The sequence below is a fragment of the Malus domestica genome, chromosome 09 (genome assembly GCF_042453785.1).
Source record: "Malus domestica chromosome 09, GDT2T_hap1".
NCBI lineage: Eukaryota > Viridiplantae > Streptophyta > Magnoliopsida > Rosales > Rosaceae > Malus > Malus domestica.
Genome location: NC_091669.1, coordinates 2,246,527 through 2,264,479, shown reverse-complemented (window position 1 = coordinate 2,264,479; position 17,953 = coordinate 2,246,527). Strand labels below are relative to the sequence as shown.

At 36.0% G+C, this 17,953-nt stretch overlaps 3 protein-coding genes across 3 annotated transcripts; all 3 read right to left on the bottom strand.

The window, feature by feature from the left end:
- Window positions 1-1,649: 1,649 nt before the first annotated feature.
- Window positions 1,650-5,827, bottom strand: LOC103428588 (senescence-associated carboxylesterase 101-like). The gene is made up of 4 exons (XM_029107775.2): window positions 5,318-5,827; window positions 3,988-4,345; window positions 3,069-3,626; window positions 1,650-2,848 (listed from the first exon to the last, which is right to left on the bottom strand). Exons 1-4 carry the CDS (start codon window positions 5,326-5,328, stop codon window positions 1,979-1,981), a joined length of 1,797 nt encoding a protein of 598 aa, XP_028963608.2. The 5' UTR covers window positions 5,329-5,827; the 3' UTR covers window positions 1,650-1,978.
- A 692-nt stretch (window positions 5,828-6,519) lies between these two features.
- LOC103411176 (uncharacterized) lies at window positions 6,520-12,511 on the bottom strand. Its single transcript, XM_008349819.4, has 18 exons — window positions 12,185-12,511; window positions 11,915-12,106; window positions 11,670-11,825; window positions 11,204-11,497; window positions 10,862-11,073; window positions 10,698-10,772; window positions 10,473-10,539; window positions 9,914-10,239; window positions 9,466-9,699; window positions 9,186-9,373; window positions 8,649-8,787; window positions 8,440-8,548; window positions 8,148-8,250; window positions 7,848-8,031; window positions 7,616-7,714; window positions 7,476-7,534; window positions 7,246-7,351; window positions 6,520-7,051 (listed from the first exon to the last, which is right to left on the bottom strand). The coding sequence occupies exons 1-18, from the start codon at window positions 12,417-12,419 to the stop codon at window positions 6,887-6,889; spliced, it is 2,943 nt and encodes a 980-aa protein (XP_008348041.2). The 5' UTR covers window positions 12,420-12,511; the 3' UTR covers window positions 6,520-6,886.
- Window positions 12,512-14,216: 1,705 nt separating this feature from the next.
- LOC103442286 (gibberellin-regulated protein 14-like) lies at window positions 14,217-15,659 on the bottom strand. The gene is made up of 4 exons (XM_008381065.3): window positions 15,273-15,659; window positions 15,133-15,168; window positions 14,829-15,015; window positions 14,217-14,692 (listed from the first exon to the last, which is right to left on the bottom strand). The coding sequence occupies exons 1-4, from the start codon at window positions 15,327-15,329 to the stop codon at window positions 14,508-14,510; spliced, it is 465 nt and encodes a 154-aa protein (XP_008379287.2). The 5' UTR covers window positions 15,330-15,659; the 3' UTR covers window positions 14,217-14,507.
- Between the last annotated feature and the right edge of the window lie 2,294 nt (window positions 15,660-17,953).

Here is a 17,953-nt window from a genome sequence, read left to right as displayed (position 1 = left end):
AAATCCGTGAGGGCATGACCCAAAGCGAACAATATTTTGCTATGGTGGAGGCAGGATGTGCCAGATTAATTTTGTAAAATATTAGCCAAATCGAAAATATTTAAGGCATCTAATTGAGTTCAAAGAGCTGACGAACGTTTTGTTCTAATAAAACATTAAAATTTTATCGTGATAATTAAATTAGCAAATGGTTTCGGACTTGAATTTTTGCAAGAATGATCTATAAATCAAGATTTAAAAAGGGAGACTTTGGATGCGGCCCTTAATTATGAATATTCTTTGATTGAAACCTTATTAGTTTTTAATTTTTTATCTAGGTCCCTGAAATTAATATGATAATTTATTTCTATGTATGTTACTATATTTTTTAAATTAAAAATTAGAAATTTTAGTTGTTTATATAAATGAGATTTTAAATAAAAAAACCATAATTTGTGGGATTAAAAATATTAAAATATAAATATACTATTGTGTGTGTGTATATATATAAACATGGGTACATTCATCAAAATTAACCAAAAAATTTATTGTATCAAAACATGGGTACATTCTTCAAAATCATAAAAAAAAAAAAAGATATTAGGCTTAATAACATTAGTAAATTTCTTCGATTAAACTTGACATGGATACATTTTAAAATCAAAGAAAAAAGAATGTACCCATATAAGTTTAAAAATAGATTAGAAAAAAATTGAATAAATTTTATATATATAAAAAAGGTACATTTTACATATAACAAATTGGTATATTTAAGAATGAGTACATTTTAAGATTAAAAAGTTTTACATGAATGGGTACATATAATTAGCATGGGTACATTTAGCAAAATAAAAAGTACAAATAAAAAAAATATATGGGTACAAATACAAATAAACTTTAAAAAATATGGGCACAAAAAGAAATTAATATATGGGTACAAATTAAAACTGAAAAGAAAATTGGTACAAATTAAAAAAGAATTACAAATTAAAAATGGGTACAAACTAAAACTAAAAATATATGGTAAAAACTTTAGTCATAAATATAAATATACTAATTGTAACATTTTTAACATTAAATGAATATATTAAGAAATAAAAAAATATTTTATTATTGAAATAATTAATGATGTTATTAATACCCAAGGACTTTGATCAAAAATTGAAAAAAAATAGGATTTTAATTAATGGAGTAGCAAAAGGAATGATGATAACCTAATTTCTTCTTAATAAATAAACGGTTCAGACCGTTGAAGCTCGATGTGGAGTGAGTCTCACAACTAATTCCTATTTTTTGAAAAAAAAATGGAGATCCCTCTTGGCCGGCCTCACCCAAAGCATACATACATGTAGTTTTACTATATATATGTACTGTGTCCCAAGCTGTACACTCATTTCTTCGTTTCTTACTCGTCACGTGACTACATTACATCAAGCTAATTTACTAGCTGATGGACTTACCTATCTCGAGGTGTATACCATTTTGTTCCTTAATCACACGTTGCGTGCTATGTGAAAAGCCATCAGAAGGTATACATTATGGGATACATAAGTAATTCTACTTTAGCTTTGAATCCCAGTTCCACACTTAGTCACTTGGCTAAAATATGTATTTACTGCTTTTGTACTTGATAGGTTTATATGAAGAGTAATACAACGTAAACCACGACAAACGTAAATTTCAACTTATTATAAATGCTGATTAGGGTAGTTCTCAAACTTAGTGAAATCAAAATACAACAAACGTCATTACTTTTATGAAGTGGAAATTACAACAATATAACTGAAACAACTCCCCCACACATTATTTTTCTTACAAGAGAGCTAGATGCTAGAGCCCAAAACAAAAAGAAACCACAAACAAAAATATTCAAACGTAGTAGCACCAACAAGTCCTGCAAGTACTGCACGTCTCTCTCTATGAAGATCGTGATGAATACAGCAAAACTTATCTTGCTTTATCTGATTTAATTGATTGCTTAAAACTTAATTATCTTGGATTATAGACCAGCAAGAACTGAGACCCCATCGGCATACCTGCGATAAGTGTGACGCTTCATGACTTCTGTGAGTTCTGAGGAGTAGCTACTTCCCACAATCTCTTTATACTTGTTCCACCATCGCATGAAGCTGCTCTGCGGCAAGAAAATATCAGGTGTCACTGCGAAATTCTTGAGCGTATCCAGCACGTAACACTCAAATTCGATCAGCTTTTGCTTGGCATGTGGATTACTCGCTAGTTCGTCGCACAAGATAAGTGCTTCCTCGACGTGCACCCAAAAACAAGAATCATCATTCAGACTAGAAGCCACACTGTTCGCTTTTGGGTTGGACTTGCTTGCGCTGCGCTGTTGCGGGTTCTCCCTTTCTTCCCTCTCTTTCTTTTCCCTCTTCTTTTTCTCCTCCTCATTGAACCATTGCTCCAAAAGAACAAAATGTCGAGGCCTTTTCTCTTTGTAATTTTTTCCACCTTCCCTGTAGTACTCAGCAATGTGAAGCGGTTCGATCATCCTTCTGTAATTCGTTCCACCATAAAGAAAACGGATACGCATTGCGCCTCCTTCTTTCTGTGGTTTGCTCTCAGCTTCAGTAACCGTGTCATGCCAATAAATTGACAGCCTCTTCTTGAACTCATCGGCATTAATGTCACTCGGGTAACGCGTGTTTCTGTACCTGTCATAGTATCCAATTCCCATGTCTTTGGACTCCTTCTTGTACCATTCCATGTTGGCCATGTACTTTTTAACCTCATTCAATTTCAAGAAGGAGCTGTAATCCTTCGTCTTCTGCATCGCTAGTCTACGTTCGTGATTGACCATCTTTTTTATCAGACTCTCGAATTTTATGTGGGGTTGTTGCTGCTGCAATGACTTTTACAAAAGGAGTTGAGAGAAAAGTTAGTAGCTAGAAGTAAACATGGGATGTGATTTCCGCAAAATCATATTCTCCCCCTGCACACCCGTGTTTATTTCTAGTCTTTGGATTAAATAAATCAAAGGAGAATCAAGAGATAGAAATACACAGGTTTGTGCGGAAACCATTTCCCAAAATCTATCATCAAATCAGATATTCATGTTGAAAGTTTGATACCTGTGAGCTGAGAACGCCTAATATTGCTGCCAACTGTGTTTTAATTCCAGCATTAAGTGGAACTCTATCCTCTTCAACCAACTCAAAGACATCTCTAAACAATGCCTTGGTCTTGAGATCATTCAAAATCTTTCCGTAATCAAACAACTGAGTCCCTGAATTCGGAACTGGATTTTGAACACACTGAGAGCTGGTTTCCACCAATAGTTGCAAAATGGCATCAGCGTCCTCAATGCAAGAACCACCCGAAGAGGAGCACAGTAGGAATGTTCCGAAAGGCTTATAACCACTCCCTTGCGAAGTTAGGAAGACTTTAGGTACAGGATCATTGATGGAGGCTACATTCAAGAAGCAAGAACTCCATGTTGAGAATTCCAACACACATTTTCGGAGTTGTTCGTCACCGATCAAGGGTGAACCGAAAGTGATGCAAAGGGGGCGTTTCGCTTTCGACAAGTCAAGGCTTTGCAGCAGCCATAGGGTGAAAAGGGTAGCCACAGCACCTCCAAAAGAATGTCCAGTGATAACTATCCGTGAGGATTTGCTGCTTTCTACCAGCTGAAATATTACATAAAAGTTGGTCAATTACTGAACTTCTATATAATCAATTCGGAGACGTCTTTATAAATAAGTTCCTCAAACTACATTCATAGTAAAAAAAACAAAAAAAAACTTAAACTCGGTTTTGAAACAAACAAAGAAAGGACTCCACTGTTAATATATCCGGCTTTTATAACTCTATAAATGAGGGATTTGTAAGCATTTTTTGTTAACATAAACAGTTTGTCAAAGAAGCCAAACTAAATAAGTGAAAAGTAATCTAGCAATATAAATATGATTTTTAACTGTTTCTCACTAACATTAAGAGTCGTCAAAGCGGTTAAACATTATCAGTTATCAGAAAGACAATAATACTCACCTTTTTTCGCCAAATATCGAGGTTTGTGAGGTTCAATTTGAAGAAGTTGATTGCCAATTCATTGATGGAGAAACTTGGGGTGTTTTTGCCGCACAAAAACTCAAAGAGAGAAAAATCTGCGTTCTTGGGAGTAAACGAAACCATCGCTTGTTGATCGTGAAGCGTGACGGGTGAAGTAAGAAAAGATATGATGGTGGTGTTTGAGTGCTTGGTTTCACTAATGTCCAAGGCCATTTTTTGGTTTGGATCAGCAGCTGGGGGGAGCTTTTGCTTCTGATCAAGAACCGCGTTCCATGACTGGTGCAGGGGAAGAGAAGTCACCAGCACATTTGCTAGTTCAAGCCCAGCACTGCTAATGCTGTCATCACCAACAAAAAATTGAAGCAAAGTTAAATGGAGGGTGTAAGCAAATAGCATCCAACTATAATAACAAACATGCTTGAAACATCTGTTGAAATAGCTGAAAATGTCAGTCTAACCACCAAAAGTATTTTTAATTGCATTTCGTTTGAAAATGGTTTTAAAATAATTAAAAACGTTTTTAAAGAAAATATTTTTAGATTCCAAAAACACTTATAAGAAGCGTTTAAAGTGCTTCCTTCAAAAAACACTAGTTACGTGCTTTTTGCAAGGAAGCACTGCATGTGCTTTTCCAAGCTTTTTTTTCATTTGTACTAAAAATTGGTTTAAAAAATATTTCAAACAAGCTAGTTTTCTATAGAAATTTCGTTATATTTCTAGCAAAGTGTTATTCTCCAACCCATTTTGCACCTCTCACACAACCTTGTTAATTATTGTTCATTGATCTTCCTCACTTCATTTGATCTGACGATCCGAAAATTAAGAGGTGTATGACCCAAGAGGATCCTCCAATCACTTCCGTTCATCGTATATCGTGCGGTCATAAATCACTTTAGCAAAATACTTGTAAGAATGAAATTGCACTTTGGTAAACTATAAGGACGATTATTAAGCTATTGTATTTCGTAAGATTCACTTCACTCATAAGCACTTATCTTTTACCATGAACATATAGAAATGTTAATTAAATACTCAAGTGCTATTCGAAAAAGCACTTGAAAATATAGAAGTGCTTGTAGAAGGCGGACATAGCACACGCTTCTCCGAAAAGAGCTTATACCGTCTATCTAAAAGCGTTTTGCAAGTTTTTTTTGCCAGATTTAACCGCAAGAACTTTTGATAGTTGCAAAACACACTTTTAGCCATTCCAGACCATTTTCCGCTTAATCAAGACAACACAAGAAAAATCATGGCAAAGGATTCAAAGAAAAACAAGGATCGGAGGAGTTTGAAGTCGAAGTTGACTTACTGGTCGTTCATCTTCAAGCTTTTGCCGATCTGCTTAGAACACACAGTAGATGGAGAGAAGAGGATACCGGAATGGTCAATATGTCTCTCTTTATATAGAATACGAATCAATCCTATCGTTATTAAATATTATGGACGTCTTTGTCTCACCAATCAAAAGGCCCCACGACGAAACTTCCCACCAAGTCGACGATGCACAGCAAAGTCTAGGTCGTCGTCCACGCAACTTGTTCCTGAAAGTTTCTCGGAGGAAAAGGGAGGGCCCTAGACCTTTGCCTCGTAGCTTTTCCTTGTCTTCTTTTGTACGTTTGCGTGTTAAAATTCAGGTTAATTATTCCCACTTGCATTATTTATTCCCTCTTGCTTCCTGCAATGAATATTTAATACATTGCTGATTTTAACGACTGAACGTTCGCGGAAGGATGCAAAGAAATTTACAAAGGAATCTAACTAGTGAATCTGAGAGCTCGGGTATGGCCGTTGACCGTTCTGTTTCTTTCCCAGTTCACCTACCAGCAATACCATATGGTCGTCTTTTTCTATTATTTGCTTTTACAATTACAAGGGGCAATCCTTGAGTACGAACGCTCGCATGCGCGCAAGGGGCGCAGGGTGGGACCATCGGCAAGAATGGGTGTTTTGTGCGTGCAATTAGAGCATCTCCAATGTTTGTTTCTATACTTGGTGACTTCCAGTGGATCGCAATTACCTTACAATTACTTTACAATTAAGGATTGTATAGGGATGTTTTAAAAGTAAAATAAGTATGTAGATAACGTTACTTTTGATTTTATAGTAGATTACCATCTTTCTTCGAGGAAAGTCCCCAGCACGCGAGCACGTGATGGAACTCTAAAATACTGGGCAGCTTCCAACGGGGCAGGTCCTGTTACTTTTCTCTTTTGTTTGATGAGAAAACAACGGTTGTGAAAGTTTTTTAAGGTTTCTCCTTGTGAAATTAACAATGATTTTTTAATTCATAGTCCTTAAATTTAAAGATTATACTATAAGACACTCCATTGGAACTAATTTTCTTTTAGGAACAAGTATATTCCCTTTAAGTTCGTAAATGATTCTTCAAAAATAGTGATGGGACTCTGGTTAAAGATGCTCTTAAACAACCATGTGGTCTGGTCGTTCGTAGCCAAGAATTTCTCCCAATATAAGGCCGACTTTTATTGTTTCGAGATGGAAGATAGTATCTACGATCAATCAAATATTTCAGACAGCCAAAAGAGGAGTATGTACTGGTTAAATGTAGTTACAAAATTGATCAATGAATAACTAAATGGGATAACTGGTTAAATCGTATCAACTAATCAAGACATGTGAGGAGAGTGCCAAAATTTCAATCGAACGTTGTGGGATCTTTGGGGAACACTTGGAAAATCGCATTGCTCTGACTCTCATTAAATTTCAATCGAACTTTGTACGAGCAATCAGCAGTTGCAGGAATAAACGGCAAAAAATTGCAGAAGACCGCAAGACGTGTGCCTTAGCAGCGTTAATGCTCGCTTTTCCTGAACACTGGTGACTTATTTTGATGCCCAAAGTCCCAATTTAACACGACCTACATTGCTTTCCGAGAGGAGCAGTCCACTGAACCAATGTCGATATCTTTCGTGTATATGTTCGTGAGAGCAAAGAGCAAAAGCACAAAGACAACTTGAGCACTCATGATTCCGAAGTGGCTGATGCTGTTACCAATTTCCATCCAGCTTCCTGTATTCCGGACCTAACAACGATAAAAACTGTCAGTAGGGTTTGCTAGAAACGATTGTTCTGATGCTGTATGATAAGAAGCATTCGTCCATGCATGTGTAGTATGTATAGTGTGGTTACTTTATTGGGTACTCTCGTATTGTTACAAGAGACAGGTGCGGTGAGAAAAATTTACGAGTCCAAAATCTGAAGAGTATAGTAACTTACCAGGAAGAAAAAATGCATAGTCATTACGTCTGAAAATAGTATAACGAGAAAATAGCATGCCAACCGTGGAAGTCGGTTTAGCTTTGTTATTGCACTGAATACACATCTGCAAGTCAGTCGAACACAAATTATATGAGAACCCAATTGCTTACAATTTCTTATGGCTTAAAAGAAGGATGTTTCAACAGCTTGCAACCACGTATCACACACAAAATTGTAACTGTACTTACATGACTAGCAGGAACGGAATGAATAACTTGAAGATAAGTAAGGCGGCCATGAGAAACGGCTGCAATTAGAACCAAATAATATCAGGTAAGTAATAGCGACTAATCTGATAAATACTGAGGAAAGTTCACCCTTCACTTACACTGAAGACAGTAATGAACCGATACACTGATGAAATCTCAAAACTTGCAATACTCGCAAAGTTTCCCGTTCCAAAGAAAGCAACGTTGAATAAAACCATCTAAAACCACAAAAGACATCGGAGATTACCATGATGAGCAGTAAAATTATCAAAAAGAGTGGGCAATGTATATCATTAAATTTCTCCAACAATCAGATAAATATTTTCCAAAAAGAAAAGAGAAAGGACTTACAAAGATTAACGGAATTCTCACGTCAGACAGCTGTAAGTATCTACCATCAAGTATGACATTATCCTCCATATCGCTAAAGGAACTTGACAACCTTTTCACCTTACTTGAGTAAATAAGTGTGTTTTCAACTAGTATCCAAGAGATGAGTACAAGGGCCAGAGCACCGTAGAAAACAGCTTCATATCTGCATATGTTTTGAGAATGAAGGAAAAGATCAAAAAAATCATCCTAACATTATGCATATTAAAAAAACTGTTAAATGAAGGCAACCATAAAAGTTAGCATATGGATGGACTGTACCCGATAGATAATAGAAGAAATGTGGGAGCAAAACCGAGAAATATGGAAGTAAGCCGGGACAAGAGACCATTTGCTGAAAATAATGGAAGTACCATCGAGAAACCTATGACCCGACAAATTAAAGATCAATATCAATAGACATGTAATTTGCAGTTATAAACTTTTCAGGCATTAAATACCTGTCAACTGACATATCAATTATAAAGAGAAAATAACTTACAAGCCGGATATGTTAAAAGGCCCGAATAGAAGTATAAATATTAACCTAATAGGGAAGAGTTGGAATGCATACCAGCGATGGACCAATTTATGATCTGGTGCACAGCGAGTAGTTCCTGCTTCTCTGTTCTATGAGAGGTTGATATCGACACCATCATGGATGACAATCCAACCAAAAGAGCCTAATTCACAAAGGTCCAAAAATCTAAAATTTATCTCCAGACTTGTTAAGTTACTTTATATTCTTTCCAAACCAACCAAGTACAGAGATAGGTTAAGCACCTGTAACTGGAAGAGCATGGGAAATTTAGGTTTCTTCTTGTCATGATTACAGATACTTAGCCAATACTTTCCTTCAGTGCGCAGATCTAGCAGTCTGGCAGCTACTCCGATCATAATAATCATAACTCCACTCCAAATCCTGCAAACATGATTCGTCACAAAAGCTTCATAATTAGCTTAATCTTTATTGATTAATCAAATGTGCATTCAATTCATTTCTTAATTTTACACAAACATAACAAACACAATTATCAAAGCTGATTCGAGTTCCTGCAAATAGTAATATTGGCACGTGCTGGGTTTGTGCTTTGAACACATACCAGGTTTACCCTCCTAGAAAGAAGGAAATCTCAACAAAGCCCAGCCTTCCCATACAAAGATGTGAGCACAATAAAGGTATTGGTTGAATTAGAGATTGTGCTAACAATTCTGAAGTTCCTTACATTTACAATGAAGTCATAACTATTTGAAAAATTAACCCCCGACCCAACACATGCACACACCTGAAAGAAACATTCAGGAATTAAGATGACTTACACTAGACGATTATTATCTGGAATTTCTGCTGGCATCAAAGTAAATACAGACAAGAACCAACATGCAGCACAAACAAAGATTGGTATGCCAGATCTCCATGGAATTGATTTTAAGAGATAGAGAAAGGATATGACTCCGGAAACTAGGAAACACCAAGTGTATAGCTTCCTCTCAGTAAAGCTATTAACCTGCAGGAATCACCAAAAGACGCTGTTCAGGATTGTAGGGTACAATAATCCCATGGCTTGCAGTGTGAAAAATTACAGTTCTGATTCAATACCAGGAATTCAAGAATGAATACTGAGAAAGCACCAGTGGCTAGAATTTTCACAAAGTAATTGATTCTTCTTCCATATAAATCTTTCCATAATGCTTTGATGAACCAATATTCACTAAATATTTGTGTCCATAGAAATACTGTCATTGACGTGTATGTGTGGTAAAGAGGAGGAGAACGCTCCATAAACAGTACTATACTAAGTAGTCCCAGAAAAAGGCATCCACAAAGTTGTACCTACAGAAAATAATGAGATTTATGGGTTACATTACAGGGTGAATATTAACACTTCTAGATGTTCAAATTTCATATATAATATAGTCACAAACGTCTTTTATTTTTTATTTTTTATTTTTTTTTAACAAAAAACATAGGTTTTTTTAGAATTACGTCCTTCAATTTAGAAATCGCTATCAAAGCTTACAAGAGGTCAAGCTTACACAAACATTACTTTTCTGGTATTATCTGTCCGGTGATCTGCTTGCTCCTTTCTAAACATATACCCTGCCAATGAAGTATAAGATTGCAACACATGGAGAAGAATATAGGTCATCCAACCGATATACCCAAGAATAATTACTGTCATGAGCATCAGCCAATCGTAAGTTTGGAAATAGTGTAGTCCTTTCAAAGCCAAATCCCTGAGATCTTCAGACAGCTTCCTTGCAGCTTCATAGTCTGTATTAGATATTAGATCCTCAATCTGATCCAATAGGGAGGAATAATCGGCCAGTGGTTTGAAAGGCTTAAAATTTAATGAATTTGCCTCCTTTGTTTCTAATTTTGTCAAGAAATCCAAGATCAATAAAAAGGACGTGTCTACCTCCTTTCGCTCCTCAAAACTCCAGTAGAATCAGATATAACAACAGTTTTAAACTTAATATGCTATTTCATTAAACGAATTGGATATGTTATGATTAAAGGAAGTGATGCCTTGTTGTCATCTATAGCGCATAAATATGTGTGTGTGTGTGTGTGTGTGTGTGTGTAATCAGATAACAAAAGGATACGTGACTTCCTAAGAAACTGGTTGAGAATTTGCTTTGAGTTTGCAACCACAGCTTCAGCTTCATCTTCCTGGAAAATTAAACGAAAAGAGAAAATTCAGCTGTCTACCAAATAACCAGAAAACTCATCGAATAGAATATGCATATGCAGGCAAAGATAAAAGTGATAACATTTTACATCCTTTACAACGAAAAGATAAAGTCGTCAATCAAACTGGTTGACTATACCTTTGTCATGTCTATGTAATCAAGAGGTAAACTTCCAACTGAGTTTACAGGACCAGGCAAACCAAGAAGAGTTGACTGCCAGAAAACTCAATCAGCAAATAAGAGTGATTAAACTTGAAAGGTAGTTTAAAGGGGAAAAAAGTTGGGAAAGCAAATTGTACAACCATGAGAGGTGCAATATCAGCTTGATTAACATCCACCCTTTCAATGCCATGAAGGCCCCATTCTTTAGGTGTTGGCGCATCATGCATATGATCATCAACAAAACGAAAACTGCAATCAGAATGGTTGGAGACTGGCTTGGGATGTTTAACACCTGCTCCCCAAACAACTAGGGGAGTATCAGTGTTTGAAGGATGTCCATCTCCATGGCTGCCTATCAGTAAAATTATAACACGTAAGAACTGTTACAAGGGGGAAAAAATGATGAAGATAAAAACTTATAACAATTCAGTGAAAAAAGAAGAGCAAAAAATTTCTATATAAGTGAATGAATTAATTCCAACCTTTATCATGCATTCCATGATCAGCGGTAAATACATATGCAGTACAATTGTCCTTGTAATAATCTTCAAGAAGATTATAAACCCTTTCAGCTATACTGTCAACAACCGCAACATTATTGAGATATATGGACGAAAAGGGCCTATGCGCATGACCATTTGAATCACAGCCAAGTAAGTGCAAAAACACAACAAGATTATCCTGTAAGAGTAACTCCTTCAACTTCTGGTCTTCTTTGGACCGATTCAGAAGGCTCTGAAATTGATCAAAAGACCACTCATCCAGAAAGGAAGCATCTGCATTAACACATACATATTGATAAAAGAAAGCATCATACGCAATTACCAAATATTTAAACTTCACCAGTAGCAATGTGCTAAAAGACTGAAAACAATCCAGTAAACCGAAAACGAAAACAGACATAACAAGTTGTAACTGAAACAATGTGATGAAAGTTTGAAATCAAACCAGTAGCAAAGTCTTCAAATTCATGAGGGTAACTATTCCAGGTGCTGTGAGGCAATGCAGCGCAGAAAATCGGAACTATATCCGGACTACCATAAGAAAAAGTATGCCGGCTTCGATTAAAAACCGAATCGAATTCAACAGGGTTAGCTTTCCACCCTGAAAACACGATTTGGGTTTCTTCAGGAAGCCAAATTTCATCTGTATAAATGCTGAAAAAATTAAAAAATTAAAAAAAAAGATTAAACCTTTCGTAACAGCACTGGGATCCTCATAGAACCCAGCAATGATAGCAACATGTCCAGGCCTCGACTCCGTCGGCGGACGAGCGTGCGACACTCCCCACCGACCTTTCTCTCTCATAACACTTCTCAAAAACGGTGCTCTGAAGTTCCCGTCGGAATCCGACTCGAAGAATTTGTCGGCTCGCAGCCCATCAGCTGCAGCAGAAGCTCCAAACTTTCATAGCACACTCGAATAAGAAGACAGAGGAATTTTACCGGGAAAATTGGACGTACCGACGAGCAAAACGAGGCGTTTTGCAGGAGCGGAGAAGCGGGGGGTGACGGGATCCATGCCGTGGACAATGGGGGACTTGAAGTAGATGTCAAAGATGCTGAGCATGTAAACAGCGTGGAGAACTACGCCCAGTACTACCAGCCATTTCTCTTTTCTCTTCAGCCATATCCGTCGTCTTCTCCGCGTGCTTGCTATGGCGTTGCTTCCTTCCGCCGCATCTCTGCCGTCCGCCATTTTAACTCCGCCAATTTTCTTCCCGATCGTCACAGTCGTTGTTCAACACTTTCGCTCCTTTTTTCTCTTTCTTGCAGTCTTACTCTTCTTTCAGGAAATATTGTGGGCCCATTGGGCCTATATTTTAGGAGATGATATTGTTGAATGGGCCGAGGCCTAGAAGCTCAGTGTCAGAATGTGTAATATTAATTTTCTTTTTTGTCAAACCATAGATTTTTTATATTAAATGTTAGATTAGGAAGCCGACAGAGTTTGAACTTACGCAGTGGTGTAATATTATTTAGGACAATGTTATCCACACACTCCTTTTTACTTCTCGCACCTCTTCTTAATTTTCGGCCTTTAGATCGAATGAATTGGAGAATATCAAAGGGAAAAAATTAACAAATGGTGTGTGAAAAATAAAAATGAGTACGTGGATAGCACCACCTTATTATTTATTTTTGGATTATCATGAATTATTTGATTTTATAGTTAATTTAGTCAAATTTGGAAAGTTTGGGGAGGAATTTCAGCTGAGCTACTACCTAACTTTGGCTAACTTGTGCTGCTTCCCTACATTGAAGGAGAGAAAATGCCTTCTTATTCTCCTCTGCCGTTGTCTTTTGCGACACAAATGATCTGCTACAAACCGATTTCTAAACTACTTTAATTTGGAAACCAGAAAATTTAATACAAAAGGGTGAAACGTCATACGTTCAATTAGCAGAAGCTACATCTTTTGTTTGTTGAGAGCTTTATTTGAAAGCATATATTTTCATTTTTCAGCTTTTATTTTTTGCAAAGCATGCATTAATAAATTATTTACGATAATGAATGGCCTCAATATTTCATAGTATGAGTAGACGATGAGTTTATACTTTAATGTTATATCCATAAGGTTTTCATTGATTATGCCACACCATGTACTAACACGACACAATAATAATACAATCTTTCTCGTGATCGAGTGGAATGTTGCAACAAATTAAGGGAAAACCATATATATGAAATATCCAAGCAAAGCTGTTACAACTTACAAGCACTATTAATACAGAACTTAACCATGTATATGACATATTTGGGGATTGGCATGCACATCATAAGAGCCAACAGCAACCAAACATGATATTCTAGCCTAATCCAAAAGGCTTAGCGTACATATTGTACTAATCAAAAGAGATAAATTATGAACCCCAAAAAACCAATCAGCATTGACACTGGAAATGCTGTAATTAGAGCAGTTGGTGCTGCGGATGGGGCAGGGGCTGGAGTGCTAACTTCTGCAGAAACAGTCAGCACCAAGCTAGCAATTGCAACCCAAACGAACAACATGGCTGCAACCTTGTGATTCTGGAAAGCCATTTTGTATATACTGTTGATGCACGAAAGTTGGACCAACAAAGAGTCGATAATTGGTTTTGCATTTGTTGTACTTGTTCTCACCTATTTATGCATGCAATTTCGTAGATTCTTCTGTGTGTACTTATGTATGTGTTACTTTCATTGGAGCTGATTTCAATGAAACAATTCTTGTTCTTTTGGATAAAACAAGCACCAGATTGCAGATGAGACTTGTACCAATGTGTTTAGCTGGACTGCAAGGGTGACGATCCCAAAGAGTGCTAAAACTAAAGATAAATGCTAATATGTTTAGCTGGACTGCGAGGGACTCTTAAAGTGAAACTTTTCATGGATTCTTTATCATCTTACAGTTTAACGTCAATTCTCATGTCAAGATTATAAAACATAAGAAAGCATAGAGTCCATGAAGAGTCCTTTGGAATATCTCAAATCTAAAACCATACAATCCATATATTTAATTAAAAGGATGTATTATTTATTCATAGACTTCATTAATTGTTATACTAAGTTTATGCCATTGACATTGGACAATTGAATATAATTCTACTATTGAAGTTTCGAAGTTTAAACGAACAATAATTACTATTGAAATATGGGACGCGTAGGCCATATAAATACCATATATATATAATTATATATATTGGCCTTTTATTTTTTGTCCTTTACGATCAATCCTCATAATACTTAATAATTATCTCGACTTCATGCTTAATTAGTTGATTAATTACAAGATTAATATATAGGTCAAGGGCACTTGTGTCCGTGATACTGTATATCAGTACTATAGCATTTGCCACACTTGTCCATGTTGGTGCCGTAGTCTCCCGGCGGAACACATTTGCAGCGGGCACAGCATAACATGCACGATTTCCTGCAGATCTTCTTGTTCTTTTCGATTTTGCACCTCACGTCACACAACTTGAAGCAATCTCCAAGCCCACAGAATTTTTTGTAGTTAATCAGCAACCACACATATAGTATTTAATATTAATTGAATATATATATATATATATATATATATTATTCACATTAATCATGAAACTAGAGTTACGTGTATATATATACCTGAGCTGGTATTCGCCGATGGTGGTGGAGTTGCATCGGAAGTGGGTGGCGTGGCCTCCATTACTATGGGAGCCTCCGGTTTATACAGTGGACGTTTTGGTTGATATGGATCCCTGAATGCTGGGCTCCAAAATGGAATGCGTGGATATATCCAAATATTAAATAAACTACGGCGTTCACTCTGATTCTGTTCGTAATTAAAATTAGTAATGTATAAGCTAATATGATCAACGGAACAGGACAGTAAAGTGCACTTAAATAATCAACAATATGGTTTTAAAATAAAGATATACATGATTAATACCTTTATCTTGAGTTCCTGATCATGAGTAGATGAGACCTAGAAAGTTACAGTATCATTGAATATTTCAGAAACATAAGAAAAATTAAAGATATAACATGTAAAGAAATCATCATGCAAATTTTCCATTCATAATTAAATACCTTTGTAGTAAGTAAGAGAATGGAGGCAAACAGAAGGATCACAGCTTTGAAATCCATATTAATTGTATAGATATTCAGTAGCTGAGACCGATTACTCTAGCTAGCATAACTAGAATGTGGTATAAATAGTGTTGAAATTAGGTACAGAGATGGATTTTCGAAGGTTATTAGCTTTTAGAGAATTAAAAGGAAATGATTTTAGTGTTGAAGAATTATTCAATCTCACATCAGAAAACTTGACATAGTATATTATTACCCTAAATGAATGGTTCCACTACAAATAGCGCTAAGGCTTTTTATGATAAAAACCAACACCTAAAGGTAAAGAACTGTGATGTGATAACATTTGAACAATGTATCAGTGTGATTAGCACTGAAATTTTAATGTTTCACACACCATTTTTCTCTTTTGCACCACTCTTATTTAGTTTGTTTTTTATTCAATTTTAAAGCCAAAAAACAAAAAACAAGGAACGTGCCTAAAGAAAAAAACGAATGCATGGAAATCACATGTGACAGCTTCACCCGATCAGTGAGACATAAGTAATGGCCTTGCTGTCCAATTTCTGACTTTAGAGTCCAAACCTTCCTTCACCAAGGACCGTGGCCATGCAGTAAACTACTATATATCCATTTCTCATCAGTCTTCACAGTATGTCCTTTCACACGAGGTTTGTCTTACCAAAGTTGCAAGACAAAGCTAATGAAGTTTCATGAATTCGTAGTTCGTATTACTTGCATCTCAGACCAACCTGGTTTGGACTTCGCTTTTTTTTTTTTTTACAAAAATATTTATATTATTAAGGAAGGAAAGAGGATTCAGAACTGTTACATTAATTTATTTATATTATACATATTGACTTGCAAATTAAGAGAAGTTACACATCTCTTATGATTGATTTGTATATGAAGAATGCTTTCTTGCATATAGGTATAAGGGGGGTGTATTGTATACAGTGTGATGGAGTTTCATAGAGTTATGAACACATGGATTTTGAGAGAGTTACTTGACTTCTGTAGGATTCATGCATATTTTAATTGAATTACACAAGGATTTTAAAAGAGTTTGTGAGACTTTTATCATGAACTTTAATAGAATTATACGGATTGTTATAGACAACAATTTATAATATGTTTTTTTTTTAATATTTGAAATAGTGATTATGACCATGATAAAGTGGTCGTATAAGGTTGTGATGGCAATGATGAAATATTTTTGTTTTTGGGTGTGTGTTTTAAGTCGAAAGATGCTAGCTTTCGTAAGAACTGTGGATGGAACTTTATACCGAAGGAATAAATTTTTTTGCCTACAATGACATTATTTCACTATTTTGATTTAATATCAAGAACCCTACTCACCATCTTCACTAGACAACTGATGCAAAATCAAGGGATTAATTCTTATTTTATAGTCTATTATATTTTTTATTTATTTTCCATACTTACTTATTAGACAAGGAAATTAAGTATTTTTATTATGTGTTATTCCTTGTTAAGGCTCTAGGTTATTTTCTCTATTTTTTAAGCACAATGTAATATAGGGTTCAGGATACTTTTAGAATATTATTATAGAATATTGCTCTTTGAGCGGTATGGGTTCCTAGCGTTTTATCTCTTTCTCGTGTGTCCGTGTGGTTGCTGTTGATGTGTGCCCTTCCGAATCTGCATCAGTTGGTATCAGGGACAATTGTATGTGGAGTGGAATACGTGGAGTGGAATTTCATTGCTTACAACATGTGATATCAGGGACAAACAGATAGAAGTTCATCAACATGGTTACTAAATAAAGTTGAGGTTCCACCATAAAAAAACTAATTGGCAATATGTGGAGTAGTCCAACTTACTTATAAGCCTATGCAAGGTCGGACTCATTCTCAAGAGTTACCCGTGTGACATGGAAGAGATTAAGAGAATGCTTTGGCAGCTTAACAAACAAATCTCTCACATCGAAAATCAACGAAAGATGTTGTGGTTGTCGACGGGGAGGGAGGCGTTTGTTCCCAACATGTTACTCGCATCGAAACTCCAAGTCAAGATCTCGTGGCTTCCGACGGAGAGGGGGACATTGTTGACCTCTAAGTGAGTGGGCTCCGTTGCGTGAGGTGGCTGAAGGACATTTTGATTGCGGGTTTTACAACCTTTTTCACACTACTACAAAACCATTTATTAGTGTCGCTATCATAACCGACAAAAAACATATATTACTGTCGGATATTAAGCAAAATCCAACAGAAAATGGATGCAGTGACGGATATCATAAGCGACAGAATTGCTAGCGTCAGAAAATACTCTAAAACCAACAGAAATTGTGTCGGATATAACCGACAGAGCACTATCTGTCGGATAAAACTGACAGAAAATACTATAAAACCGACATAACTTAGGCATGTTGGAACCGACAGAAATTTTATAATATCCGCTAGTAATTATCCGTCAGAAATTTATGTCAGATATAACCGACATGATTTTTCTAATATCCATCACTAATTAAATAATGTGTCGGATATAATTTATCCGACAGTATTTTTCTAAATCCGTCACTATCATCCGCCACCTAAAGCTAATATTGTAGTAGTGATACCCTTCCAGTACTCTCCCTTTAACATTTCCTCATCCAATATGTTGCAAATATAATGCAGTATATGCATGCAATCCTTTGTACTTGATACCAAAGCATCGCT